We start from the raw sequence: 26,119 nt of genomic DNA on the forward strand, positions 1-26,119 counted from the left end.
CGGGATCTCACCGGCAGCGCCTCCCGATCGTACAAAATTTATTGAGCCACGGGGGAGGTGGGGTACAACAACCCGGGACGGTGCGGGGAGGATGGGGGGGCTACGGGGGGCGAGTGGGGTGCGCGGGGGACACACAAACACGCTGTTGAATATCAACAGTACTAAGAGTGGGGGCGCGGGCAGGATTAGGCGTAGAGATCCTCGCGGTCGGCCGAGTAAACCTCCCCCTCCTGCAGCAGCGCGAAGTTGAGGAAGTGAGAGGGGCGATGGACCTCGTGGTAAAACTCCTTGGGGTTGGCGAGCTGCAGCTCGTACTTCATGTTGGGGTCGTGGCGAACACCTGGAAGAGAGAGACTGTCACCCACCTGAGAGCCCCTCCTGCCTCCACCATCCTCCTGAAGCTCCCTACCCTCACAGAATCTCTTTTTAAGCACAGCCGTGCTAGAAGGGAGAGTTCTAAATCCACAAAATTATCACCTCTTGGACCCCCCCCCAAGAGATCTACAGTCCCTTTCTCTACTTGAATGTTCTGTCTGTCACTTTCATTTCCTGACCCCTTCTCCAGCTGGTTGTGGTGTTCATCGTGCCAGGACTTCCCCTCACTTCCCTACTGGGAACTGCTTCTCTCTTACATTTTCCATTATCTCTTCTGCCTGACAGGGATTAATTATTCATTGGTGACAAACCAGACACTACAATCCAGACAGACACAGTATCTATTTCTCCTCTCTATCAGTTTGTTCTCTTGCCACCAAAAAAATCATTGAGAACTGACATCCCAGTGCTGGCACCAAGGAAAAGTCAGACCACAGTGCTGGTATCCCTGCCAGCTGCTGCAAGGAAGGTCAAGCTTTGGAGTGGGTAAGGAATGTTTCCCTGAGGAGCAGCTATTTCCTCCTCCACAGGCTACTCACGCTGCCTCTTTTCCCATCCCCTTCCCGGGGCAGCTCACCCATGAAGTTGTAGTTCCAGGAGCCCTGTGCTGGGACCATGAAGAAGCCGAGGAAGCGGTCGGACAGCAGCATCTGCACCCTCTCGTAGTGGGAGGGCAGGTACCCCTTGGGGTTGTTCCCTTTGTCCGTGTTCTGGCGACCCCACTCGTATCCACTCGGGGTCAGTTTGTAGGCTGTCAGTGTGCAGGAGCCAGGTGTGAAACTGAAAGGGAGGAGGGATGGGGCAAGTCAGACTCATCTGGGGGCAGAGGAGGGAAACCAGGGATGAGCCAACACTCCCTTTCTGCCAAATTTTATTTTGAGACCTCAGCGTGTTCCCAAGCACTGCACCCACAGCCCCCCTCAGAGGGGCACCAGAAAAGCTCCCTGTCCCTCACCTGCAGGTGATGATGATGGTCTTCTCCCCATCCCAGGAGGGGTTGTCAGCCATGACCTTGGCGTGGGTGGTGACGTCCTGCGGTGAGAGCTGAGGGGACTCGTTTGGTTGGGTGTGAATCCACCCCAGAGGTTCCATTTCCTGACAAAAAGGCAGCGGTTTAGAGAGAAATCAAAGATGTCCAAAACAGGACCACTTCAAACCTGGCAAAAAGCACAGAGACCGCAGGCTTCCCCTCACCTGACCCCACTCAGGCTGGCTTCAGGCCAAGCCCTTTCAGTCCCACATCTGCAAGGGACCAAGGGAAGCTGCCCCACCACGCCAGGTCCCTGTTATTGACCTTCCACCCACCCTGGGAGCTCAACTCACCTTCAGATATTCGTGCTGTGGCAGCTGCCCTGGGAGATGCACAGTCTGGTGTGTTCCCCACTGGGGCACCATCACAATGCACCGGATCTCCTTCACCTGGGGGTTATCTGGAGGGCTCACTCCATACAGGTAACCTGCAATCTAGGAACAGACACATGCCTTAGAGGCCCAGTAGAGATCTCCACGTAATCATGTGAGAGTGGGAACTCCTTATTTCTCTAGGAGAACATCTCCTGGCTGGCAGGTTCTCATTAGAGAACATCACAGTCTTGGGCCACAAGGAGCCATCAGGACCTGGCTAGAACTTGGCTGCTCAGATGTACTGCCAGTGCCTGTCTCCAGCACAGAAGGCTTCACATGGACAGCAGCAGGTTCCCAGCCCTTCACCACCAGTTCCTGAGTGCCCAGGACCGGTGTGTGCCCAGCAGTGTGAAGCACAACTGTAAGAGATTTGCTGAGCACTCACCTGGGCCCGCAGGTCTGAGATGCAGATGAACTTCTTCAACACGTTCTTGGGAAGGATGTAGGTATAACCCGTCTCCTTTATGTCGTCTGACGAGACATAGATGTGGTTTGTCCGCAGGTGGAGGTTGGCGGCAGAAATGGCTCTGCAAAGAGGAGGTGATGATTAGAGGGTGCACAGATCCTTCCCGAGCACTGACCCTCCCTGAGCACTCCGACCCTTCCCACCACCCCAAGCCCTGCCTGCCTTCCTACCTGACCCGCCACTCAGTCTTGGAGGAGAAGGTCTGTGTTTCGTAGTTGCTGGTGGTGGAGGTGATGATTTCATCCCCGTGTTTGTTCACGGTGCGGGTCTGTGTGGCTGTCAGCTGGGACTGCTCCTTGGTTTGCTTCTCAATTTCTGCGATCTGCTGTCTCTGCTGAGATGGGGCCGAGATCTCCATGCCCAGGATAATGTCTCGGATCTCTGACTGTGTCAGGGATGCGACGTTCACACTGGAAGAGAAAATCCACTCAAGTCAGGCACTTGAAAATACATTCTGGACCCTTCTCATCAAGGCACAAGCTCAGAACATCCACTCAGGGTGCTTCGAAAAATGAAACCACAACTTTCTAAACAAGAGAAGGGGCCAAAACACATGATGCTTCGATCAGAAAACATTTGGTGCAAATGTTTTTGCATACCTTACTAGAAAGCAATTAATAAAAACCAATTTCCCTACAAAGCTGATGATTCATTACCACAGGTCCTTCTCACAAGGAGTACTGGTGCCCCAGTTTTAAGAGCAGGAAGGAAAGGCTGATAGGATTATTGCAGCTGTACAGTGGCTTACTTGTTCTTCTTGCCATAGTCAGCAAGGATGAGATCCTTCAGCTGCACCTCCACCTTGATCCACTCCTCATCTGTGAGGGTTGGCCAGATGTGGTGAGGCTCAGTGATGGTCGTCTTATCTGGTTTCAGAATAACTTTGGCTCGATCATTATTCACGTGTAGTGCTCGGAGAATCAGGATCAGACGGGAGAATGCCTTGGAGATGAAAAAAAGATGCACTTAAACAGAAGGAAACCAAATATACAAGGCCCTAGTACAGCTCTCCTCTGTTTGGACAAGCAGACATTGCATGGGAAGTGCCAGCAAAATTGATCTGAAGGAAAATCCAGGCAGATTCAGAGCTAAGTGCTCCCAAACAACAAATCATGAGGGATAATTGAAGCCTTGGTTCCTGCCTCATTTACCAGCAGCAAAGCAAAATTACAGAAGAGACATCTGTGCTCACCGTGTAGGAAGAAATGGTTTTCAGCCAGTCATCATAGAGATTGAAGAGAACCATCTGGGGTTCAGTCGCCTTCAGGATGAGATCACCAAACTTTTCCACTTTCAGACAGGCCTGGAAGGGCAGCTGCAACTCCGAACCTTTGATCACAATATTGGGGAAATCCAGCAAGTGCACCTGGAATTTATCAAGAGGAATTAGCTCACAACTACTGCAGAACATCACAGGAACGCAGAAGTGTCCTGTCACCTCCCAAAGATATTATACATCCTCACAGAGCAGGATCTGTATTGTTACCTCGAGTGGGTCCAACATGCCCTTCCGAGTCACTATGATCTGCTTCGGCTGCTCCTCCACAGGAAGGGATCGGATCAAGGCAGCCACTTCTTCAGCAGTCTTCCACTTGGCCAACTACAGAAAGACAGCAGGGTTAGAGAAATATCTCCCTGCTGACAGCACAGTCTCCATGTGCTCCCACATCTCTGGGAATCAGAGAGATGCAAACCAAATTCTAAAAATACAACTGGAATTTATGGCTTGTTCCAGACCAGTGACAAGGCCCAGCATTTCCTCCTTACTGATCACAGAGGGCAGTTTCCATTCCTGGAGCTCAGTTACTCCTGACTGGATCATCAAAAACAGCTGGCTACTCCACCTCCCTGGATTTGCCACCTGAGAGTCTCCTCACTGCACTGGATGTACGGCCAAGTGCAACATGATTTGTGTAACGAGGAGCACTGCACTGTTCCTCAAGCCCTGTTTGATGATGTGGGGTCTCTACACCTCAGAGCCTCCAAATCCTTGCAATGCCTTTGTTCTTTCACTTTTATATCCCATGCTCATGCCTGCCTGAGCACTTGTCACACACTGGAAATTGGAGACCCAAACTCATTAAGAGGCAGGAAGATGAAGATCTTCATGGTGTTTTCTGCTTGAGTTAGTCCCAAGCAGTCAGAGCCCACCTCCAGCTCACACCAAAGCACAGCCAGGCCCTACCTGTCCCAGACGCTTCTGTCCTGCCCACACAGATGTGTGAATGATCTTCAGGAAGAGCTGTCCAGTTCTGGGATTGAAGATGAAAATGGCTCCATTGATGGGTTTTGTGGTCAGATTCCCTTCAAAAGTCTGAGAAAATAAGCAGAAGTGAGAAATACAGGGAGATAAATGTAGCCCACACCTTTACATAACAGCTGACTCGCTGTGTGCTTTGAGCAGGAACTGTACAGGACTTTTAAGAGCTGCTCTGTGCACACTGCAAAAATCTGGGAACGTGTGTTGACTCCCAGTTTTCCATCATGCATGGAAACCTCCGCCCGCCCCCTCACCCCAAAAACATCACAGTCCCTGTCCTTTCCCTGAGACACACTTCTGGCCTCACCTTGTGAATGGTGACTCTGTACACATTGGTGTCATCCACAAACCAGATGATCTGGTTGGAGAAGAGCTCTCCGTAGTTCTGGGAGGAAAGGTAGGGCTCCGTGGGCTCTGAGGAGTAGAGCTGCAGCCCCTTGCGGATCCGTTCCCTCAACACATACAGAGCAGGGTTTGCTTTCATAATTTTGGCCATGGCCTGCTGGATCAGAGGTTTGCTCCCAGGGAACCAGTTCCCATAAGCACTGAAGAAGAAAACAAACAGAAGGCCAAGTTGTTGCCATTAGATGTGAGATGAAGAGACAACAGCCACACACAAGTTCTTCCACACAGCAACCAGGTACCTTTGCACCTGCTGAACGTACAACAACTTGTACTGCTGTGTGACTTCTGTCATGTCCCTGGGAGCTGTTCACCTATGGCTTTTCCCTACATCTCCTTAGTGGGAAGCCACAGCATAGACATGCTGCAGTCCCAGAGAAGCTGCACCTTCTCTAACAAGCACACTGCAGCAGGGGCTGCTTGCTGGGACTTCCTCCCTCATTTTCCAGTGAAAAAGCTGTTGCCACTTGTAGGGGCCTTGAAAAAAGGCCTGTCCTTCAGCTCCAAGAACAGTCTGCCAGAAATCTAAGAAAATAAATTATTAATGAACTGAGGGAACAGAACCATTAGTATTGAATGAGCAGACACTGGGCAACCTGAAATGCCCTATCCAACTCACTGCACAGCTCCAGCTCCTGCCTGGAATACAACCCGGTTAGGAGATGCACTAACAACAATCATGAACCAGCAATGACAAAACTACAAACTAGAACAGAGAAGGTGCAGATCTCACCTGTGCAAGTTGTAGGCCAGGTCGATGGCGATGAGCACCCCAGTGGGAGATGGGTAGATACTCATGTTGTCTGTGGTGTAGTCCAGGAACTTGGCTCTCGCGTAGCGCTCGATGTCATGGGAATCGTAGTCTCCCCAACGCAGCTGGATGTCTATCCAGTACTTCTGAGTGGTGGTGCTGTCCATCACATCCCTAGGGAGAAAGCAAGCCAGAACAAGTTAATCTTGCACAAAACTTTTCTGCGGTTGCTGCGTGTCTTTGACACAGAGTAACTGCCACCAAGTAGGGACGCTGCAGCCAGCTACTATTCCCATTCCATCCTGGAAAGGGACTCTGCTGCTCTCCTCATGCGGCAAATGCAGAGACTGGTAACAGAACCAAGGGGGCTCAGCTGCAGGTTTAAACAAAGCAGTAGTTAGTCTGATGTTGTGTAGTCATGAGGGTCATCTCTCCTGGTGTGGTGAGGATTTAGTGAGAATTCGCTCCAGATTCTGGCCCTGGGACAGCTCAGCTTTGTGGGGTGTCCAAAAGAACCTTCAGAGCTCCTGAGCAATGGGCTCAGGGAAAAGGTCACCCAGAGGAGAGAACAGGAGCAAAGACAGTCTTGGTGTCTTGCAGAGGGCAGTGACAGGAGGTGCTGCAACCACCCACCCAAATGAGCCCTGCACTTTGCCAGGCAGGACTGTTTCCTCCAGTGTCCCCTAAAGAAAATCAACCCTAAATGCCCAAGGGATATAGGCTTTGGGGCTCTGGATGACAGGCTCAGCAGCTCTGCTTTCCAGCAAGATCAAGGAGAGGGAAAAGGGAAACACTCACTTGGAATCTGCAAGCAATGATGGACGCGACACATTCCACTTATAGGAAGCAAAGAGAAGGATGTCTGCACACGAGGAATTCATCTTGTATGACTTCCTGGGATGGATTGTCTCCTTCTGCACTGTCTCAATCTCCAGAGCATCGAGCTCTTGGTCAAACACCTGGGGAAAAGGCAAAGGTGAGTTGTGTTCAAGCAACCCAGCTAAAGAATCTGTCCTCAACATGGAAATAAAACAGGCAGCCAGGAAAATCCCATTTCCTTCCCTCCTCTGTCAAATTGTTGAAGAAGCACTCGCCCTGCTAGAAAAGAAGAGCCTGTGCACAGCACAGAAACAAACCAAGCCCACACTGCTCACCTGACACAAATCCATTACAATGCTCTCGTGGATCTTCTGCCACAAGTGAGCTCGGAAAATCTGAATGAGGGAAATCTTCAGGGTGGGGATCTTGCCGTGCATAAAGATGCCTGTCAAATCCAGCTGCACCTGAAACCCAACATACACCTGCAAAGGAAAAGCAGGTGTGAGAACACGCAACAGCACAACTGGTGAAGTTTAAAAAATGGAGCAGCTCCTCTTAAGGAGGTTTAGTTCATCTGTAAGAGATGTTCTGAAGATTAATTAGAACAATTAAACGCTCTCATTTCAGGGGAAGCTCCTACAGGTACAAACTGGAGGTACTTACGTTGGCTCTGTTAATGGTAGGAGACCACCACAGGGTGAATCTTCTGTTTGGAATTTGGTTCAAACCCGATCTCTGGGCATTTGTCAGCTTCTTCCACTTCATGGACTCCTCAAAGCCACTGGCTTTCTCCCTAGAGAGGATGGCCATTAGTTGCACTAGCAGTCCTTCACCTCTGATGACTGACATGTGCCACATATAATAAAGACAGGGAACACACAGGGAGCACAGAAGATTGTTTCATGCAAAGAAATTTCCATGGATTTCAATGAAATTCAACCCTAGCCTCATCCCAGGTGCACTCACAACTGAACTACACAATGTGCTCACATGATGACTGAAAAATAGCAATAACTCAACAGAATCAGCACAGTCTTGCAGCTCCAGACTGCAAGACAAGGCCACATCGAAGTTTTCTCTTACCAGAAGAGACCCTCCCATGTGGGGAAGTAAGTGCCCTTGAAGAGGGTGTGCTCCAGGATTCCTTCCACCCCACCAAGAGCCTGGATCATGTCTGTGCGGTAGTTGTTCAGATTCCACAGTTTGCCATCGTGGCGCTGGTGTGTCCACCAGAACGGGTTCTGCTTCAGCACCTGGAGATGACAGTGCACCAGTGAGCAGCCTGGTGTTCACATCATTTCACTGGCTGCACTTAGTGTGGCAACCAAGATGATGGTGACGATGATGTCCGCGAACACGTAAAAAACCCTCATGCCCTCAGTTCTGGAGGACATAGCTCATCTACAACATGAGTTCTGTCAGTACAACTATGCAATTCAGACTGGGTAGAATCTAAGGTGATGATTTCATCTTTCAGGAACTGGCCTTCTGTCATTAGAGGCTTTAAATAACGCATTTTTCCAATGTTATTAAAATTTAATATTTTTGAATGTTTGGTTTGGGACCATTTTTTTCCTCTCTCCAGAACCGATTTCTTACTACGCAGTTGTGCTAAGTGTGATGTTCCCCAAACACTGCAATCAATCCAAATGCTTCGAAAGTGGGTAGCTACGAATTCTGGAGCATTTGGTTCTCAACAGCCTCTACCAGTCCCAACATGGCTTTAAGTTCTTCCTGCAGCAGACAGACAAGTGCACGTGCAATAGTGCAAAGTGAAAGGACTTCGTCTGGAAGAGGTATCTTTGAACTTCACACTCAGGTGAAGAGAAATCCCCAGTCAGTACCTGATACTGTTTGAAGTCAGTCCTGACTCTCCATCCTTTATCATAAGCCAGGGTGTGCCGGTCCTTCTGGAACAGGGTGTTGATACGAGGAATTCCCCTGTCCCATGAGTCCTCCAGATCCTCCAGCGTCAGACGCCTGAAGAAAAAAGTCCCCACACTTTGTTACTCTCAATTTTACAGCAATGCATTAATTATTAATAACAACATCACTTGATGATATTACAGAAATAGCACAGAGCTTGGGGCTCTGGCAGGGGACATTCTAAAATGCCAAACACTCAGCAAAGTGCCTGCAACCATCACTATGAGCACAATGATATCAAACAGGCAAAAGAGAAAGCCTTTGTAAGTGCACAAAACTAACTGTAAATGGGTCTGATATCAGCTTTCCCTGGCACCAATGGCCATACCATTTCTCTTAAGCTGTGCCACGGGTGCACTTGCTGCTTGCAGAGTCCACACCTCCTCTAGAGGCAAGGCAGCAGCTTTGCAGGCAGACTGTGGCTGGTACCACAAGGCCTGAAGGGCTCCAAAATCCCCAGACAGCACAAGACTTCACACAGCACAGCTGCCTGTCCTCACACACAGACACACATGGCAACACACCTGTTCTGGGCTATGGCCTCCTGGCGCTTAAGGGCATACTCTGCCCACACCCTCTGAGAGTCAATGAATTCACTTTCCCATGGCTGGATGTAACGATACAAATTTGGGATGAGCTGGTCCTCCTCGTGACTCATTCCCGAGCGGAAGTGAGTGATGCCAACATCTGTCTGCTTGGACCACCTGGAGCAAAGAGGCACAAGAGCGAGGTAAGGGGTATAGGGCTTCACAGGTCACTGCCATGAGTTACTGTAAAGGCAACATATCTCTGTAACATGCTGTGGTTTAGCACTCTGATATTTTTATGGGAAAGAGCATCTAGGAGAACACCCAACCCATGCAGGCATTAGAGCAGCACAGCTCACCTCAGGTCAGACTGCGGGATGAGAACGTGGCCCATGGAGAGCATGCCCAGCCCTCCCAGCTCTTTAGGGGTGTAAAACACCACTGGAGGAAAACGGCTGGGCATTTTGGAATTCAGGCCGATTTTGATTCGAGTCTGGATTTTATTCTCACACTTCACCAGCAAATCAAGCAACTCCTGAGTATTTACAACGGCTTCCCGGAAATATGTCATCAAGCCAATCAGAGCCGTGTTCCATTTATTGACAATCTAGAAGGGAAAGGAAAGGTTAAGTTTTCAGCTTGTCCCCCAAGCATCTGCAGGAAGCTCTTGTCACACACCTCTCTCCCACCTTACCTTAGTGAAGGTTGTGGAGCCAGATGCCATGAGGATCTGCCTCACTCTGTTGTGAAACCTCTGCATAGACTCGTCGTCCACACGCAGGAAGCACTGAGCTGTGCGCTCCTTGGTGACCTGAAGAGCACGAGCCCATCAGTTCCCTCCTGAGACTGTAAGGGAATCCCAAGCTCTCCCACCCCATCAAACCCTCATCCCACCTCGTTCTGCAGGTTCCAGACCCCGTCCTTGTGGGTGAACTCCTCGTAGCTGGTGCGGCACTTGGGCAGGATGCGGCACTCAAAGCCACACATGTTGAACAGCAGGTTGGGGTTGTCCTTGCTGTACACGGACACGAAGCTGTTCTCCCACTGCACCGTGGTCACCGACCGAGGCAAACGGTTCTTGATGTCCCAGAATACAGCACGGCCCCTGGAAAACAAGATGTGCACATCTCACAGCTTTCCTAACACTACAGTCTCTCACGCCCACCACTCACTGTCACAATTCCAGCACAGAGCCCTCACTTCCTTCATCCTGAGCACCCATCAGCCTCCAGCAGTTATTTATCACAACTAATTTTCCCACCCTCCCACCACTTTTTTTTCCTGGCAGCAACACTTACAGGTTCACATCATGTTTCATGAGGCGCATCCGAGCGTCCCGGGGCCAGCACTTCTTGTTGTTGTAGCCTACAATGTTCTCGTTGTTGGGATCTGGATGCTCTGTCAGGTACCGCTGAATCAGGTCTCTTGCCTCATCAGCTGTAAATCTGGAAACACAGAGAAAAGGATCTGGAATTACATTAACTTCTCAGAACACCAGTCTGGCCAGACAGATAAGGACTTGCTAATGGGCAGCTGTTTATCACAACGTTTTTGAGGTAACTATCACATTTCTGTATCCTCCCACTAAAGGAAGCTTCAGTTTTGTTAGCATAGAGCAACCCAAGACTGTCAGGGTTAACTTTCCATGAACAGACATTAAATTTTATGTCCCCTTGTTGGGAATCCAGAAAAAACTTATTTCACCAGTCTCTAATTTATCAAATCTCTAACAGTTGAACTGTCGATATTGTTGTTTCTACTGGTCCGCTGAAGCTGTAGAAAAGCGAACTGAGAAAGCAAGAGAAGCCATGTGGACATACAGTTGTTCTGGGAAGTGTCAATTCAAATATTCCTGATCTTCCTTAGCAAAGGGCACAAAAGCCTGGAGTAGGAGAACACCAGTTCCCCCTTTCACAGCATCTGCTGGCAGATACCAGAACAGAAGTTCACCTGAGGAAAGCAGAGCCCCAGAGATCTCACCTGAAGAAGATGTGAATCCGGTCAATGTATCTGCAGAAGAGGCGGATGGGATGGGCCACCTCCGTGGCAATGTCCTGGAAGCTGAGGAAGTCATTTGGCATCTGGGGAGGCCCAGCCATTTCACTGGCCCGGTGCAGACCCAGCACCAGCAGGTCCATCACAAGCCCATAATACTGGACAATGAAGGAAGCAAACTGCAGCCCACGAATAATCCCGTAGGAGTTTGTGTGATTCATGTCCTGAGGAAATGAAGGGGAATTGTGAGAACCTGTCACAACACATCAGAGACCTTTCACCCGAGCAGCTGCTCTTTAGCAGGATGCAGAAGGCTCTTCTTACTCCCTCATCACTTCTTTCTCTGGCAGGTCTTTTGTTCCCTCCTCCCCCATGGGTTCAAAACATCCTCCACCCATGGGTCCCTTTTACCACAGACCCCTTTCCTGACAGCAACCATCACCTTGTAGTTGATGACCACGTTGTTCTTGGCTGTCATGTAGTCAGCAATGTTGTGATCAACAATAAGACGCAGCAGCCTGTTGAGCAGTGTCAGGTCAATCTTCTCATACATCTTCTCAAATCGAGATTCCAGCATCACGTTGCATTCACCTTCACTTGTTTCCCAAACATCTTGCAGATTATTAATGCCTGAGGAGACAAACAAGCTTGTTGTGTTATCTGTCACATCAGAGTGCAGAAGCATCCCCTGGGCACGGTCAGGTCCTGCAAGTGCCTGATTTTTCAGACTCTGGACTTTGCAGTCTATCCAGAAATGGGAACAAAAATATGTAATCAACCATGAATGCTCCTTCCCCAGTATATATGTATATATAACCTACAAAATACAGTCTGTGATTGTAATGACTGTTGACTGCAGGTTGCAAATATAAAGCCTCAGCTCCCAAGGGGACTCATAAGACACAAAGCCTGCAATAGGAAAAATAATTTTTCCATGGAATCCAAGACCCCACTAACCTTGGCACCACTTGTACACCAACAGTGGGGGAGGTTCAGTGTCAGCAGGTTTGATCCACGGAGGGAAGAGTCTTCGCTTATCAGCCTCATACCACAAGTACTGATCCAGATAAGCATCTGTGATCTTCTCCAAGGGCTCAACATCATACACAGGGACTAAATGGCTGTAGAGATCCATGAACTCAATTCCCACCTAAAAATAAAAAAGAAGAGAAAAAACTGAGGCTTACAGTTGACAAGAGAACATTCAGCTCCTACATGCAGCATAACCTTTAGCATGGTCAGGCTTTCACCAGACACTCACCTCCTTGAAGGCTCTCTGAGTCAAAAGGTGTCGCTTGATTCTGGACAGAGCTTCGTGGGGATTATCATAAGCCTGTTCAATCAATCCCAGTTCCTCTCTCTGTGATTGATTCAGGCGTGATTTCACACTGAAAGCAAGAAAGAGCAGCTCAGCACCTACGCATGAACAGACTAATGGCCACTGCATTGAACTGATGTTCAACCAAGCAGATCCAGACAAGATCTGTAACTCTTCACAATCTACATCCCCAAGCTGAGAAGCATGGCATTGGTTTTGCCCAAGTGAGAGTCCACAAGGAACTCCCAGTCAAGTTGGTAGTACCATAACCTACAGCTTTTACTAGTCCATCAGGATAAATTTTACCATATTCAATCTCAGGAGAACAGATAACAGAACAGCTTCAGGACCCTTTCCCAGTGCCCCTGCAGATCACAATCACTTCCCACTGCTTACCTGTAAGCCTCCTTCAGCCTCTCCAGGGCTAATATCAGCAACTTGGTGTCATGCTTGTAGGACAGCGGGGGGAAGGGAATGGGGGAGAACCTCCTGCTCTCCAGCCAGTGCACTGTGGTTGTGTACACAGCAACAGCCTCTTCCGCAGTGATGTACGGCCCGTCCTGCAGAACCACACCACCAGTGTCAGTCAGTGAAAGCTTCCCCATGGAAACAGCACCAATCTGGGCAACCTCAGGGAGGACAGAAGTACCTTCAGGTAATTATGCTGCCGTTCCTGCTCAGCTTTTAGGTAGAGCCTGGTCAGCCGGCCCAGGTTCTTCTTGCAGACGGTTTTGTCCACGGTGGCACCGCGGCGGATCCGCTCCCTGTTGTAGTGAGCTGTGTTTGTCCACCAGTCAGCCTTTGCCTTCACATACCTCAGGATCATGTTCTCAATCGGAGTTGGCAGACCTGGCACCTGGGCAGGGACAGTAAGTTGAGGGGAGCAGGAGTGGGAACCTCCCCAAGAGCAGTTCCACCTGGGACACGTTAAATTGAATCAAAAGGCCAAACGAGAGACTTACCTTCCAGGGAATATTGGCCTTCCAGCACCGCCAAGCCTCGCTCAGGTGCTGCAGGATGGTTCTGGCTTTGTTCTGTTTGATTCCTTCTGGCATCATGTCCAGAATGTCGTGCATCACGGCTGCCCTCAGCTCCAGGTCAAAGTGAGACTCCACACGCTGCTTCGTGACAGTCTTTGCAACGCCCTTCGAGTGACGGCCTGGAAAAACCAAAGTCCTTCAGGAATTCTGACACCACTGGGCAGTGATCCTCCTTCTTCCTAACACAGGAGTGCATGGAAGTGCAGGATGGCTCAAGAAATTACACTGCCACAACATCACTGATGAGTTTGGAGTAGATGATTAGGAGGCTATGGACCCCACAGTGCTATGGAGCAGGGAATCCCACTCCCATTTGGAATCTATTCTGGGGAAACTGATCTTTTAAGAGCTCTAAACCAGCCAATAGCTCTTGGGATTGACATGGAGCATGGATAAAGACAGTGGGAATAGAAAACAAGCTGGCAAGTAAACACTATTAATCTTTACCACACACTCCTCCCACATCCAGGATTTAAAGGATGCTGACCTTCAAACTGCCTGGCCAGCAGATTCCCCAGCCAGCGTTCCAGCAGTGGGGTGATGCCCCTCATGAAAAACAGCCACACTCTCCAGCCTGGAGCCCAGAAGCCACAGCCAGGACCTTTGCCCACAGGCCCCTGGAAGAAGAGAGACACCGTAAGGGTAGGTCATTACTGACACTCCAGAATCCCCCCCTTGCTGATCACTTTACGTGGGGCCACCATTACGTGGGAAGGTGGAACTTACTGTGTTAAACCTGTAGTAGATGAGATGTTTGAGGTCCTTGCACATACGAATCTGCCTCATCAGTTTGTACTTGTACCGGTACATGCCCGTGAGCTGACCCACGTGGGCAAAGATGTACTGCAGACCATCTGCCAACTGAAACACAGAGCACAGTCAGGGATAGCAATAAACACCTCATCCACTGCTCCAGCAGCCAGGAGCAGTGTATTAGGCCATACAAAGTTCCTAATGCTGACTCATACAATGATCAATTCTTATAAACTAGTATAAAAGCAGAATTTCACACCACGCTGCATGTTTTTTTCCCCTCTTCTCCATAACACTGCAACGTTCAGTCACCTTGTGCATCCCATATATGCCACTTGCCATATAAGATATTCCAATCCTCCTCTCAACTTCCCCTCATCACCTTAGATATAAAAAAAAAAGAGCCTACCTGAAATGCATCCACGTTTCCCAGTCTGTACTGGACGTGGCTGTCCACCACCAGCTTAGTCAGCCGCAGGACCTCTCGGCACAGATGGAAAGCGTTACCAAAACGGGATTTTTTTCTTTCCTGGATAAGACAAAATATCCAGAATTTATGTAACAATGTCATAGAAGAAACGACTCCAACTTGATCAGCCCGTACAACAACTGAACAAGCTGAAGCACTGTGGCCTGTCTTACCACACCAGCTACTCAGTAAACTCTGCTCTTGAGTACAACAGCACATGGACTGATACCTTAGTGGTGAGGGTCTTCACGGGCTTCAGGTTGAAGTTGTAATCCAAGTGAAGGTAGTTCAGGTTCTTTCTGTGGATCAGCAAGTTCAGCATGTTGTAGCCCTGGCGACACACCTGCAGGCCCACTTCCACCCAGTCCAGCTTCGTTGACTGGAAAAACTTGGTAGCCTTGAAGGAGCGGAACAGGTACCTGGAGAGAGCAGAGACTACACTCAGCTGAAACCCCTACACAGACCAGCAATCCCCCATTGAACAGACCCCACTCACCTCTTCTTCTGGGCCTTGGGAGGTCTGTGCTTGAGAGCATTCAGAACATAGTATTTCAGGAGCTTCTGGTAGGAGACTCGCACTTTTACTGGCTGGCCTGCCGGGCAGTGCTCACGGTACCTATGGATAAACCACACTCCAATGTTTCAGGTAACTCACATTCCTTACAGAATGAGTCTCCAGAAACTCTCCTAAAATCTCTAGAAACCAGTCACAGCAGGATGTATTTATTTCATTTCCAGTAACAAAGAACCACTTTGACAAAAAGTCACAATCACTAGAACAGTCCCTTGCCCAGGAAAGAACTCACCAATTCTTGACCAGTGGGATATCAAGAGCTCTCCGGGTCCTCCCAGACCTCAAGTTGAAGGGCCGTGGGGCCCACAGCAGGGCAATGCCATTGGCTGTGTTATCTGTGTAGAGTGGGGTATCCTTCAGGAAAGGTTCCACAAACTCTGGCAGTTCAAACTCTTCATCGTCGTCAGGCAGCGGTTCCTGGCTCTGAAATTCAGAAGCACCAAACGTGTTTCCTGGTTGCTTCAGCTCAGTTTTCTGAGTTAACCAAGCAGAAAACAATTCTTTGCTCTCATGGAAGTGGCAGTGTTGAGTATCAGAGAAGCAAAAAGCACTCAACAAGGCAAACTCTGGCTACTAGACCCTGAGATAGGTGCTACAGAGGTAACTCCGGGGAGATGTCAGCTCCATGAAGGTTACACCAGGGCAACCAAACAGATAAATGAGCTGTCAGAAGACTCTAAAATAATACTGTTAATTAGGCATTGGGCTTTATCCTACAGGGGCCATAGGAAACATCTTTGTGCAACTCCAGAAATAGAAAAAGCCTCAAATGACAATTGTGGGGTTGTTTGTCAAAGGGCTTGACCTTCTGAAATATCTATGCGTGTGTGCTCCTATCAGAAGCAAGGTTACAAACGAGATACTAAAGCCCCATCACCTCCCCACTGTAGGGTTCACTACAGACTCTCCTGGCCAGTGACTCACCTTGACAGAATGTCTGTGTGAAATGGGGTTGATCAGCGGATCGAAGTAAAAAGCTGGGAGATCCGGATCTTCTGTTTTAATGAAAACGACGTTTGGAGTATGATACCTACAACACAAAACACACATTAGAGCATCCTGACAGCCTTCCCCTTCTCTCCTGGCTCTGGGGGCTGCTGCACTTACCAGGTGAGGTGGACGTGGTGCGGCAGGTTATTGTACAGGTACGGGAAAGCAATTTTGTACTCTGTCCTGATCGGCTGCCTGATGATAATTTTGTTGATGTCATTAAATTCATTCCAGTCTTCATCCCTTAAACGAGACAAAAATATACTGTTATACAAGCACTGAGGGGGACAGAGAGGCAGTTTGTGCCTGAAAATACCCTTTCCTAGATAACCACTTCTCTCTCTCTCCTAAACCCAACACTTACTGAAGATTGATGTCTCTAACAAGGGGCTCAAACTTGGGACCTCCGGGAATAGCCATGTTCAGTGCCTTGGAGGTGAAGAACGCTTTCAGGTCAAACAAGTAGAAGTAGTTGTCATCCACAAGGTCAGTAAGCAGCTGGTTGGCCAAGCGGTACAGGGTGGACATCATGGGCAGGGTGAACTGCCAGCGCTGGTACGTCGAACCGTTGACATACCTGTGAAGGACAAAGCGTGGACATCCCGTGTGTGGAGGAAAACTGGGACCAGAAATAACTCTCACTCGTGCAAAATATCAAGGACAGGTAGCACATGGGCCCCTCTAGCCTGAATGAAAGACTGCAGGACTGTTAAGAGACCACTACAGACTCCTGCCCAGAAAATGCCAACTGCTCCAGTTCCTCTCCTCCTCCATGTCCAAGCTGACACAGAACATCCATGCACCTTCAACAAATATCAATTTCCAATTCCAACTAGATAATCCAGGTTGTCATCTTTATGGCATGGTAAAAAACACCAGTTTTAGCACTTAAGTGGGCAGCAGCCCTCCGGAGCAGAGGGGCCTCATCTGCCCTTGCTGGATGATGAATCATAGAATGGTTTGGATTGGAAGGGACCTTAAAGCTCATCTTGTTCCAATCCTCTGCCATGGGCAGGGACACCTTCCACTAGACTAAGTTGCTCCAAGCCCCACCCAACCTGGCCTTGAACATTTCCAGGGATGGGGCAGCCCCTGCTTCTCTGAGCAACCTGAAGACAAGAGATAACAGCTTTACATCAATCAGGTTCTCTCTCTCATCCTTGAGGGAAGTTTTTTTTTCTCCCCACCAACATCACAGGTAGCTCAGCACAACACAACCAAAGGTTACACACTGCTGTGCACAGGTAATTCACGTGGTGTGTTTGGTTTTCCCCTCTCCCACTGAACTGTGCTACCAGAGCCACGTACTTCCTGTTGTCCTTCAGCGGCTGGTGGTCGTAGAACCAGTCCAGCACAGGGGCATCCTCCTCGGGATCCAGCTCGAGCTGGATCGCTTCCAGGGGCTCCACATCCAGGATGTTATCAGCATAATCCAGAGGGGGCTCTTCATCATCAAACGGGGGGAATCTCATCCTCTTGAAGTGACGCCTGTCCCTCTTCTCCCGCCTCATCATGATCCACATCGACCTGCAGGAACCCAGAGATGGTTAAACGAGGCTTTTAGGGTGGAAGCACAAGAGTTTGACCCCCCTGAATGAGGGAAGAAGGCACCTACCCCCACTGAGCAATGTACACAGGCTCGATGACCCAGGGGATCTCGTTCACAAAGGAGATGGCACCGGTGATGTGGTAGAGGACCGGAACGTCTCGGATTTGCTCCCAGGGCATCGGCATGTTCTCCAGGAGCTTCAGCACAGCATGAGGCATGTACTTCAGGGCTCTACAGTCAGAAATCAAGGAAAACCAGGGTTGGAATTGCTCTTGAGAACAGCCATCCTGCCACAAACCTTCACACCCTTCCCTCCTGCGCGCTGCTCATCCAACCTGTTCACAAAGGCTCCCAGTGACAAATCCACGAACTTCCCACTCTATCCTTGTGCTTCATGCACTGCACTACCAAAAGGCTTTCTACTGATTTGGCTTCCAAGAATGTTATGAACAAAGATTAAGTTTTTTAAGGGAGTTTCTGGAGTTTTTATGGGTAATGGTAAGTTAGTGCAACAGATTATGATGTGCACGAGACAGCTCCCTGAACCCAAACAGCAAAGATACACTCAGGATGCTTTTTAATCCTGAAAAAAAGTATGTTAGCTACTTCAAACTCTCCCTCAATGTCTTCTAAGACACTGTATTGCCCAGGGCAAAGTTTTTTCTCATAAATTCAAACCAACAACTCTTTTTGCTGATCCTCTTCTGCACTGATACCTCAGGGCAACAGATGAGCTACAAGTGACAAAGAGAGGCCTTTGGAGAAGGGGTTTTCCTTTCCAGGATGTATTATCCTGGGTAACTTTTTCCTCACAAATTCAAAGCCACAGCTTCCTCCACTGATACCTCAGGACATCCTCACTGAGCTACAACTGACAGGGAGAGCCCCTTCTCCAAAGGGTAACAGGTCATTCAACGATGTGTTATTATCCAGAGTAATGGGTAATTAAGAGATTTTTTTCTCATAAATTCAAAACAACAACTCTCTTTGCTGATCCTCTTCTGCACCAAATCCTCGGGGCAACGGATGAGCTACAACTAACACGGAAGAGCCCTCTGGAGAAGGGTCTCTCCCTTTAAACCATTAACAAGGAGCTCTTACAAGGCGTCAGAGAAGGATCAGAGGAGGATGCCCTCGGTTCCCCAGGTGCCACATCCCAGGGTATGGGGGGGTCCCTTACCCCAGGTAGACGCGCTTGTCGTGCCGGAACTTCCTGTTGGTCATGTCGCCGTGGTCGCGGATGATCTTTCGGACGTGCTCGGGGGGCATGTCCTCCTTCTGCGCATCCACGAACCCGAATTTTCTCTTCTCCGCATAGCGCTTGGCCTGCAGCTGCTGCCACTTGCGGGCTGCGGGGACACAGAGCGGCGGCGGCTCAGGGCCTGGCCCCCCCGCCCCGGGGAGGCTCTAGGGCGCCGGGGCCGTACCCACCTTTCTCCTGCAGCTTCTCCTCGGACATGTAGTCGGGCAGCGGAGCCATCGGGTTGGGCACCGGGGCGCAGCCGCCGCGGTACGGGAACACGGCGGCCATGGCGACGCACCTGCGGGGAGGGTGGAGAGGGGCTCAGGGCGAGGTGTGGGAACGCCGCGGGGCCGCCCCCCGGCCGTTCCCCCGCCCGCCCCGGGCCCGCCCCGGCCCCGCCGCCCCCCGCCCGCCCTCACCGGCGGCCGCGGCCCCCGCGCTCCCCTCACCACAATGGCGGCCCCGCCGCCGCGCCTCGGAGACCCGGATGTGGGCAGGACGCGCGGCCGCGCGCTGCCCAATCAGCTTTCGGGTAACTTGAGAGACAGCAGGTCAGGCCTATCAGAGCGCGGAGGAGGGGCCTGGGCAGGACGGAGGGCGGAAGAGGGGAGGAAGTTGTGGGTCCCGCCCTTCGCTGCTTCCGATTGGCGGAGGGAAACGGCCGTGACAGCGCGGCGCCGCCTCTGATTGGACAGGGCCTGACTCGTCACACCCCGCCCCGGCGGTAGGGGGCGCTGTGCGGCGCCCCGGGACGGGAGGGACCGGACCCCACCCGTGAGGGGCTTATGGCAGGGGGGACCCTCCGAGGACATCCCGGGGACATTCATCGTGGGACATCCCCCACGGGGCCTGTAACATCCCCGCAATGGGAGCAGAGCCCGCCTCACCCAGCCCCCGCGCCCCCCCAAGGGGCTGAACCCCACCCCGCGACCCCCGGCGGGCAGGAGGATGCTGCACCCCAGGGAGTGATGCCTCCCTCTTCCCAGCACTGCCCCCATGGCCATACTATGGCCCCTAATGCCCTAGCAAGTAGCCACCCCCCCTTGGTGCCCCCTTCTTGCCCCCACCAGGGGCATGCGTGCCCCCCAGCCCCCAGAGCTTGCCCCTCGTCTGTGAGAACACGAGGTTCAGCTCGCTGTAGGCACAGAACTGGGTTTAATGTGTTGTCACGGGTCACCCAGCAGCCGGGCACTCACACCCCACCAGGATGGAGGGTCCCCTGGGGGTCCCCATGGGGACAGGGAGCTGTTTTGGGGGGATATCGGCCCGTGGGATGTGGCTGAAGGGGCTGTGAGTGGGTGGCAGGCTGGGGCGTGTCTCCCTGACAACTAATTCCCTGATGGAGTTGCTCCCTCCAGCCCCATGATCCCCTGAATGAGGGCAAGGGAGGGGTAGGTCCTTCCCAAAACCCTTCAAGCTAAGGCTGTGGCGCTTTTCATCAGGATGGACAAGCACAGGGTATCCTCATGTCTGGCCTCTGTGACATGCAAAGCTGCTGCTTGTTCCACCTCAGCCCTGCGGGAAAATCACGGTGGATTACAGGTTCCAAAACAGGCTCCCCTGACCCCCAACCCCACGTGCCTGGGGTTCACAACATCCATGTGACAGCAGGAATGTGGCAACACAATCCAGGCCTTGAGAAACTTTCCTGGTGTGGGCAGAGTCTGGAGGGCAGGGCACAGATCAGCAGAGCAGCTCTGGGAAAACTGGGCATAAACAGGTCAAAACAAATGCCTGGATGACAATTCCACTCTAGCTGGGAGCTGTGAGCAGCACACTGCACCGAAACACCACTTGAGGTGACAAACCCAAACGTGGAGTAGGTGTGTGCAGCACCTGGAAGCTTTCCCTGTGCTCTCCTCAAATAGAAACGTAAGCAGCTTTGGCTGTGCATTGTCTCCCACTGCCCATGGATCACTCGTCTTTCCCTGCCCAGCAGGAATGTGTCTCCCTCCTCAAAACCCTCCCTTGAGCAGTTCCTTGTGCCAGCTTGTCCCCAGGCTTTTCAAGCCAAATGAGGGAATTTGTGTTAAAGCTTATTTGCCACACAGGAAACGCGACTCATGCAGTGGATTTCTCCAAACTGGTACACGTAACTCCAAGTGGGATGATCTCGTTACATACACAGTGCTGGGCTGCTAGGGAACAGTTCAGTGTGTGAGAATTTGTGGTGAAAGGGAAACGTGGAGTAAAATACATTTAAAAATTCTGATTCCTTGTCCTAGGGAGCCTCCAGGGACAGGCAGAGCAAATGAAATGGAAATAGTTATGCTGTGCTGTGTCCTGCTCTGGTCCCTCGATTCAGGAAGGTGCTGGAGCATATGCAGAGAAGGGCAATGTAGCTGAGGAAGGGTCTGGAGCACAACTCCTGTAAGAAGAGGCTGAGGGAGCTGGGGGGGCTCAGCCTGGAGAAAAGGGGGACTGGTGGGACCTTCTTGCTCTCTAGAGCTCCCTGACAGGAGGGTGGAGCCAGGTGGGAGTCAGACTCTGCTCCCAGGGAACCAGCAATAGGACAAGAAGACATAGCCTCAAGCTGTGTCACAGGAGGTTTAGGTTGGACATAAGGAAGAAATTCTTCACATAAAGGGTGATTATACATTGGAACGGGCTGCCCAGGGAGGTGGTGGAGTCACCATCCCTGCGGGTGTTTAAGGAGAGACTGGATGTGGCACTTGGTGTCGTGGTCTAGTTGATGTGCTGGTGTTTGGTCATAGGTTGGACTCGATGGTTTCAGAGGTCTTTTCCAACCTAAATGATTCTGTGAGAAGGCAGGAAGCTTTGCTGCAAGCCAGCATCCCTCAGTGGGAATGGAAGCAGTGAAGCCACGGGCTGGGTGCTCAGCCCAGAGCCCGCCCTGGCTCAGAGCCAGCACCACCCTGACCCCCACAGGTGACTCGGTGCAGGAGGGCTAAAGGCAGGGCCACAGCAGGGCTGGCTCCCATCCTGCCACCATCCAGCCTCCCTATTGCCAGCTCCAAGGAAAGCGCAGCCTTCCCTTGCCTAGGAGGGCAGGAGAACATCAGCGGGAACAGAAGAAGCCTTCATCTTCCTCCATAGAAAGGAGAGGGGGGGAAAAAAAACCCAAGAGAGGTAGAGTGTGCCAGTGTGCAGTGTATTTTCCCTCCATGGCAAGGAGACATGGGATAAGGACTGTGCTGAGCAGTGACACCCCTGGAGTGGGCTGCGATGCTGAGTCCTTTCTTCCTCTAAGTCCCTTCCCCTCAAGCCATTTCATTTACAGCCATTTATTAAAAGCTGGTGTTAGTAAGAGCCTTTGCTGGTGGGTAAGTGTCGGGCTCTGCAGCACAACTTGTCATTCCTAACAGATGTCTAAATCCTAAAGGTGCCTATGCCTGAAAACTCCACATCTGTGGGAAGTGACCATCACATAACATCATCCTTCCAGCAACTTGCACTCTCCCAAGCTTGTTTAAGGGCACTTCAACTATGTGAGACAAAACAACATGAAAAATGTTCCAGTTTTCACGAGAGGGTGGTGCTGTAGCACCCACTGCCCAGTGTTTTCCCCCTGACCTGGACACCATCGTGGGCAGCAGCCCACCCAGCCAGGTCTCAGCCTCTCCCTCCATCACCCACCTGGGACAATCTCCTCGGGGAGGGTCCATCAGTGCAGGATTTGGCTTTTACTGGCCTCAAAGGCCTTCTTTCCTGGTGGTGCTCCCATGGGAAGTGCCACAAAGGACGCAGTGTCCTGTGACTGATGGGACGCTGGGGGCTGCAGCACTGACGGGGTTAGGAACACACTGTGGTGTCTGGATGTCCAGAGGAGCAGTGAGGAAACAGTGCTCCACTGCTCCCTTCTCATCTCAGTGGTGCCCCGGGGAGCTGTGAGAGCTGTCGAGGCTTCTCTGAGCAGCTCCCACTTGTTCAACCACGTCATCCAAAGGTCTTTGGGGAGCAGAGCCACAGTGCCTGTTCCATGAGCACCTTCTTTGTCGTGCAGGGCCCAGAACCTTCAGCCACAAGAAAAGCCTGGATGCTCTGTTAGTGCAGACCCTCCACACAAGGTACTGAAACAGCCACATTCACCCTCCACTGTGCTTTGCTGTGGGTTCAGAGCAGCTCATCCCCCTGACCCCGCAGGGAAGGGGGGGCTATTGTTCCTTCTCCCGCTGCACGTCCCGGCTGGATTTGAGGAAGTCACTCCGCAGCAGGCGGTAGAAGAGGATGATGTTCATGGGTGTCATGATTGCCATGCCCACCGTGCCCACCGCGTACGTCACCGGGGGCACGTTCTGTCGATTGAGGAAGAGCCAGCGGGTCATCCAGGCCAGCGTGGCGATGCGAAACACCACGTAGGTGCCCAGGTTGACGATGCTGTTGAGGCGGTAGCAGGTGGTGTGCACCAGGTTGGCCATGAGAAGGATCTGCCGCAGGTGCAGGAAGATGGAGTTGATCTCCACCAGCAAAGCCACGAGGGCAAAGCCGACGTACTGATGGAGCAGCACAGCAATTCCAAAGCAAACAATCACCTGGAAAGGAGGAGGAAGAGAGGCTGGTTGTTCTCGGCTGCTGACAGCTGGAACCTTCTAGGCTGGGGCACAGCATGGAGCAGAGGTGGAAAGGATTATCACAGCAGTGCCAGGCCGCTGGTCATCACCCCACACATCTCTGCAGCATCAAAGCCTCCGGAATAAAGTGCTGCAGCCTCAGGAATAAAGTAAAACCTTTCGACCTTTGCATGAAACCTGAGTGGATTTTTTTTGTTCCAGTGGGAGGAGAAGGAAAACAATTCTATAAGCTCCAGGTTGGCAGAGGAGACAAAGCAGCCTGACCTAACCCTGGTTTTGTGGCCTAGGGAATGCAGTCGGGTGTGGCCCAGCAGGTTTTTCCACACACAGTGAATGGGCAGGAAGGGAGACGTGTAGCCCAGGGCTACAGTTGGAGCTGGCTCTGGGATTCTCCCGGGTATGCTGCAGGGATTAAGAGGCTTTGGTGTATCAGAGAGCCCCGTGGGATGCCCTGAGGGTGGCCTGAAGCACCCTGGGGTTGCTGGGTGCTGCAGCAGAGGACAGGGCTCTTGGGGGCAGAGTGGACAATTCCTGCCCCGCACCCTCCCTGCAGGCAGGGATACAGGCTCTGCCTGCCCACACTCCAGCACACTCAGTCCTTTCTTTGGTTTATGCCATTAATGCTGTTCTCTGTACGGGCTCTGTAATGAGATTATCTACTCCCTGTTAAGTCACTGTCTTGGCTCGAATTAACTCTATTGTGGAGATGAACTTTTGGTTCACTGGGCTCTGTGAGAGAGCAGGTCTGACCACTGCCTCCCCTGTCTCATCCCAGGTAGGTCTCAGCGCTGTCCCTGTCCCCCACCCCAGGCCTTGCACACCCCTCTGCCTCCCCATACCCCGCAGTGTCTCTGCTGCTCAGCTTCAGGCTGTGCCACCCCCCTGCCCTGCAGCACCCCCAGTCTTAGAATCATAGAATTGTTTAGGTTGGAAAAACACTCCAGTGTCTGGACATCAGAGGTGATCAAAGAGAAAGCCATGCTGGGTGCAGCCAGAAGGCGCTGGTGTGGGGGGTCCTGCACCACAGCTGCTCCAGCCACCCCAGCCCCAGATGATGGGAAAGCACCTTGGGGAGTGTGAGGTGGAAGCAGGGGCTGTGCAGCCCTTCCTGGCAGATGCTCAAGTGGCTGAGAGCCAACAGGAGCTGTGCTGCCAGTGTGGACACCTGGGTCACAGCCTGACCACATCACTGTTATGGATCAGCCCCCCCAACCCAGCCCTCTTCACCCTATGCTGTGTACACGTGTTCTTTTCCTACCCAATCCCTGGGTGTCTTTCTGCAGATCCTCAGAGAGTATGTGTGTCCTGCAGTCTGGTCTCCCCTCCCCAGGCAGAAAAATCTGTCAGATTTTTGTAACAGGCAGCAAATACCCACATTAACAACAGCAGGAGCCCCACTCATGTCCCCCAGCCCCAGCCTCCCTGGTGCTGCATGTGCTGGTGAACTCACCACAGAGTGATGGAAGAGCAGCTCCCAGGATTGGTGAAGTTTCTGATTGCACAACATGTCCACAAAGTCTTCAAGGAAATAACCTGGGATCAGAGAAGCCATGAGCAAAGAAGGGGGCCAGGAAGGGCTGTGCCAAGGGACCCCCATGCCACAGTGGGCTCTGCACCTGACTGGGCTGGGCAGCCCCTCTGGGGAAGTGATGGCCAGAGCTGTGTGAGTGGTGAGTCACACACAGAGCACAATTACACACAGCAGGAGAAGGAAATCAGTGTGGTTTGGGTCCCTCTTGCAACCACTCTGTAGGACATGCCTCTAGGAAGAGGCACTAACTAACTCCACCAACACCATATGGGCACTTTTGGGATGCCCCAAGCCCTGGCTGCCCCCCAAGGGCAGTGGTGGGCAGCCTGGTGCCCTGTACCTCCTGGCCGAGGGTGCCCTGGGACAGAAAGGAGCCACTGTCCTTTGCAAGAATAGGGCGATTGTCTGAGGTGCCTGAGGCATCGCTGCCTGCGACGTGGCTTGAGGGGCTGGTGTCAGGCACCGACGAGCCCAGGGAGACCTCCCCCGGGGGCCAGAAGAGGGGGAAGCCCACTCCCCCCACCTCACCTACAGACACGGCGACCAGGCTGTGCGCCCCGGGCGGGTGTGTGCCCACCAGGTCCTTGGACAGCTCGGGGTGGAGGTAGAACCTGCGGAGAAGTTGGGAGTGATGGGCAGTGGCTCTGGTTCCCCAGTGCCCTCCCAGTGCCCTCGGTGCCCACCTTGTTCTGCTGGTCCACCCATAGCCACCTCTCTCCTCTTGCTTTCCCTGGAATCTCCTTATCCCCCGCTGCTTGGTGCCTCCCTGTCCCTCGGACCTTCCTCCATCTCTCGGTGCCCCCCAGTCTCCACGTCCCCACACTCCTCATGGTCTCCTCATTTCTCCCCGGTGGGCTCAACCTCCCTCGGTGCCCCCACGGCCGCAGGTTCCCGTCGGGGTCCCTCGACGTCCCCATCGCCCTGTAGTGCCCCGGTGCCCCGCGGTGCCCACCCCGGCCCCCGGTGCCGCTCACCCGGCCAGCGCCCCGCCGCCGCTGAGCACGCTGTGCGCCAGCGATGTCCAGATGTTGCGCCACTTCCAGCGGTTGCGCCGGGCCGAGGGTGGCGGCGGCACCAGCCGCTCCAGCCCCCGGTTCAGCAGGCGGAAAGCGGCGAAGGAGCCGGCCACCACCAGCAGCCCCGGGCTGAAAGCCATGGGCATCCACCGGCCCGCTGCCACCCCCGGGCTCCCATG

General features: G+C 52.1%; 2 protein-coding genes across 2 annotated transcripts; both read right to left on the reverse strand.

The window, feature by feature from the left end:
• Positions 1-21: 21 nt before the first annotated feature.
• Positions 22-19,329, reverse strand: PRPF8 (pre-mRNA processing factor 8). The gene is made up of 43 exons (XM_027725869.2): positions 19,311-19,329; positions 19,050-19,159; positions 18,799-18,967; positions 17,685-17,849; positions 17,378-17,596; positions 16,434-16,646; positions 16,187-16,312; positions 16,004-16,109; positions 15,312-15,502; positions 15,002-15,121; positions 14,735-14,924; positions 14,446-14,565; positions 14,010-14,144; positions 13,771-13,900; positions 13,206-13,402; positions 12,893-13,099; positions 12,640-12,803; positions 12,187-12,313; positions 11,883-12,075; positions 11,368-11,555; positions 10,911-11,149; positions 10,229-10,375; positions 9,825-10,035; positions 9,625-9,741; positions 9,290-9,537; positions 8,928-9,107; positions 8,322-8,457; positions 7,561-7,730; positions 7,141-7,270; positions 6,813-6,959; positions 6,457-6,617; positions 5,641-5,832; positions 4,813-5,050; positions 4,431-4,559; positions 3,732-3,845; positions 3,438-3,611; positions 2,994-3,187; positions 2,416-2,655; positions 2,165-2,306; positions 1,699-1,839; positions 1,331-1,470; positions 953-1,155; positions 22-340 (listed from the first exon to the last, which is right to left on the reverse strand). The coding sequence occupies exons 2-43, from the start codon at positions 19,147-19,149 to the stop codon at positions 186-188; spliced, it is 7,008 nt and encodes a 2,335-aa protein (XP_027581670.1). The 5' UTR covers positions 19,150-19,159; positions 19,311-19,329; the 3' UTR covers positions 22-185.
• A 2,623-nt stretch (positions 19,330-21,952) lies between these two features.
• On the reverse strand, positions 21,953-26,119 carry TLCD2 (TLC domain containing 2). The gene is made up of 4 exons (XM_027725987.2): positions 25,899-26,119; positions 25,453-25,535; positions 24,844-24,926; positions 21,953-23,354 (listed from the first exon to the last, which is right to left on the reverse strand). Exons 1-4 carry the CDS (start codon positions 26,084-26,086, stop codon positions 22,977-22,979), a joined length of 732 nt encoding a protein of 243 aa, XP_027581788.1. The 5' UTR covers positions 26,087-26,119; the 3' UTR covers positions 21,953-22,976.

This window comes from Pipra filicauda, unplaced genomic scaffold (assembly GCF_003945595.2).
Source record: "Pipra filicauda isolate LSUMZ 115617 unplaced genomic scaffold, ASM394559v2 scaffold71_size5581439_pilon, whole genome shotgun sequence".
NCBI lineage: Eukaryota > Metazoa > Chordata > Aves > Passeriformes > Pipridae > Pipra > Pipra filicauda.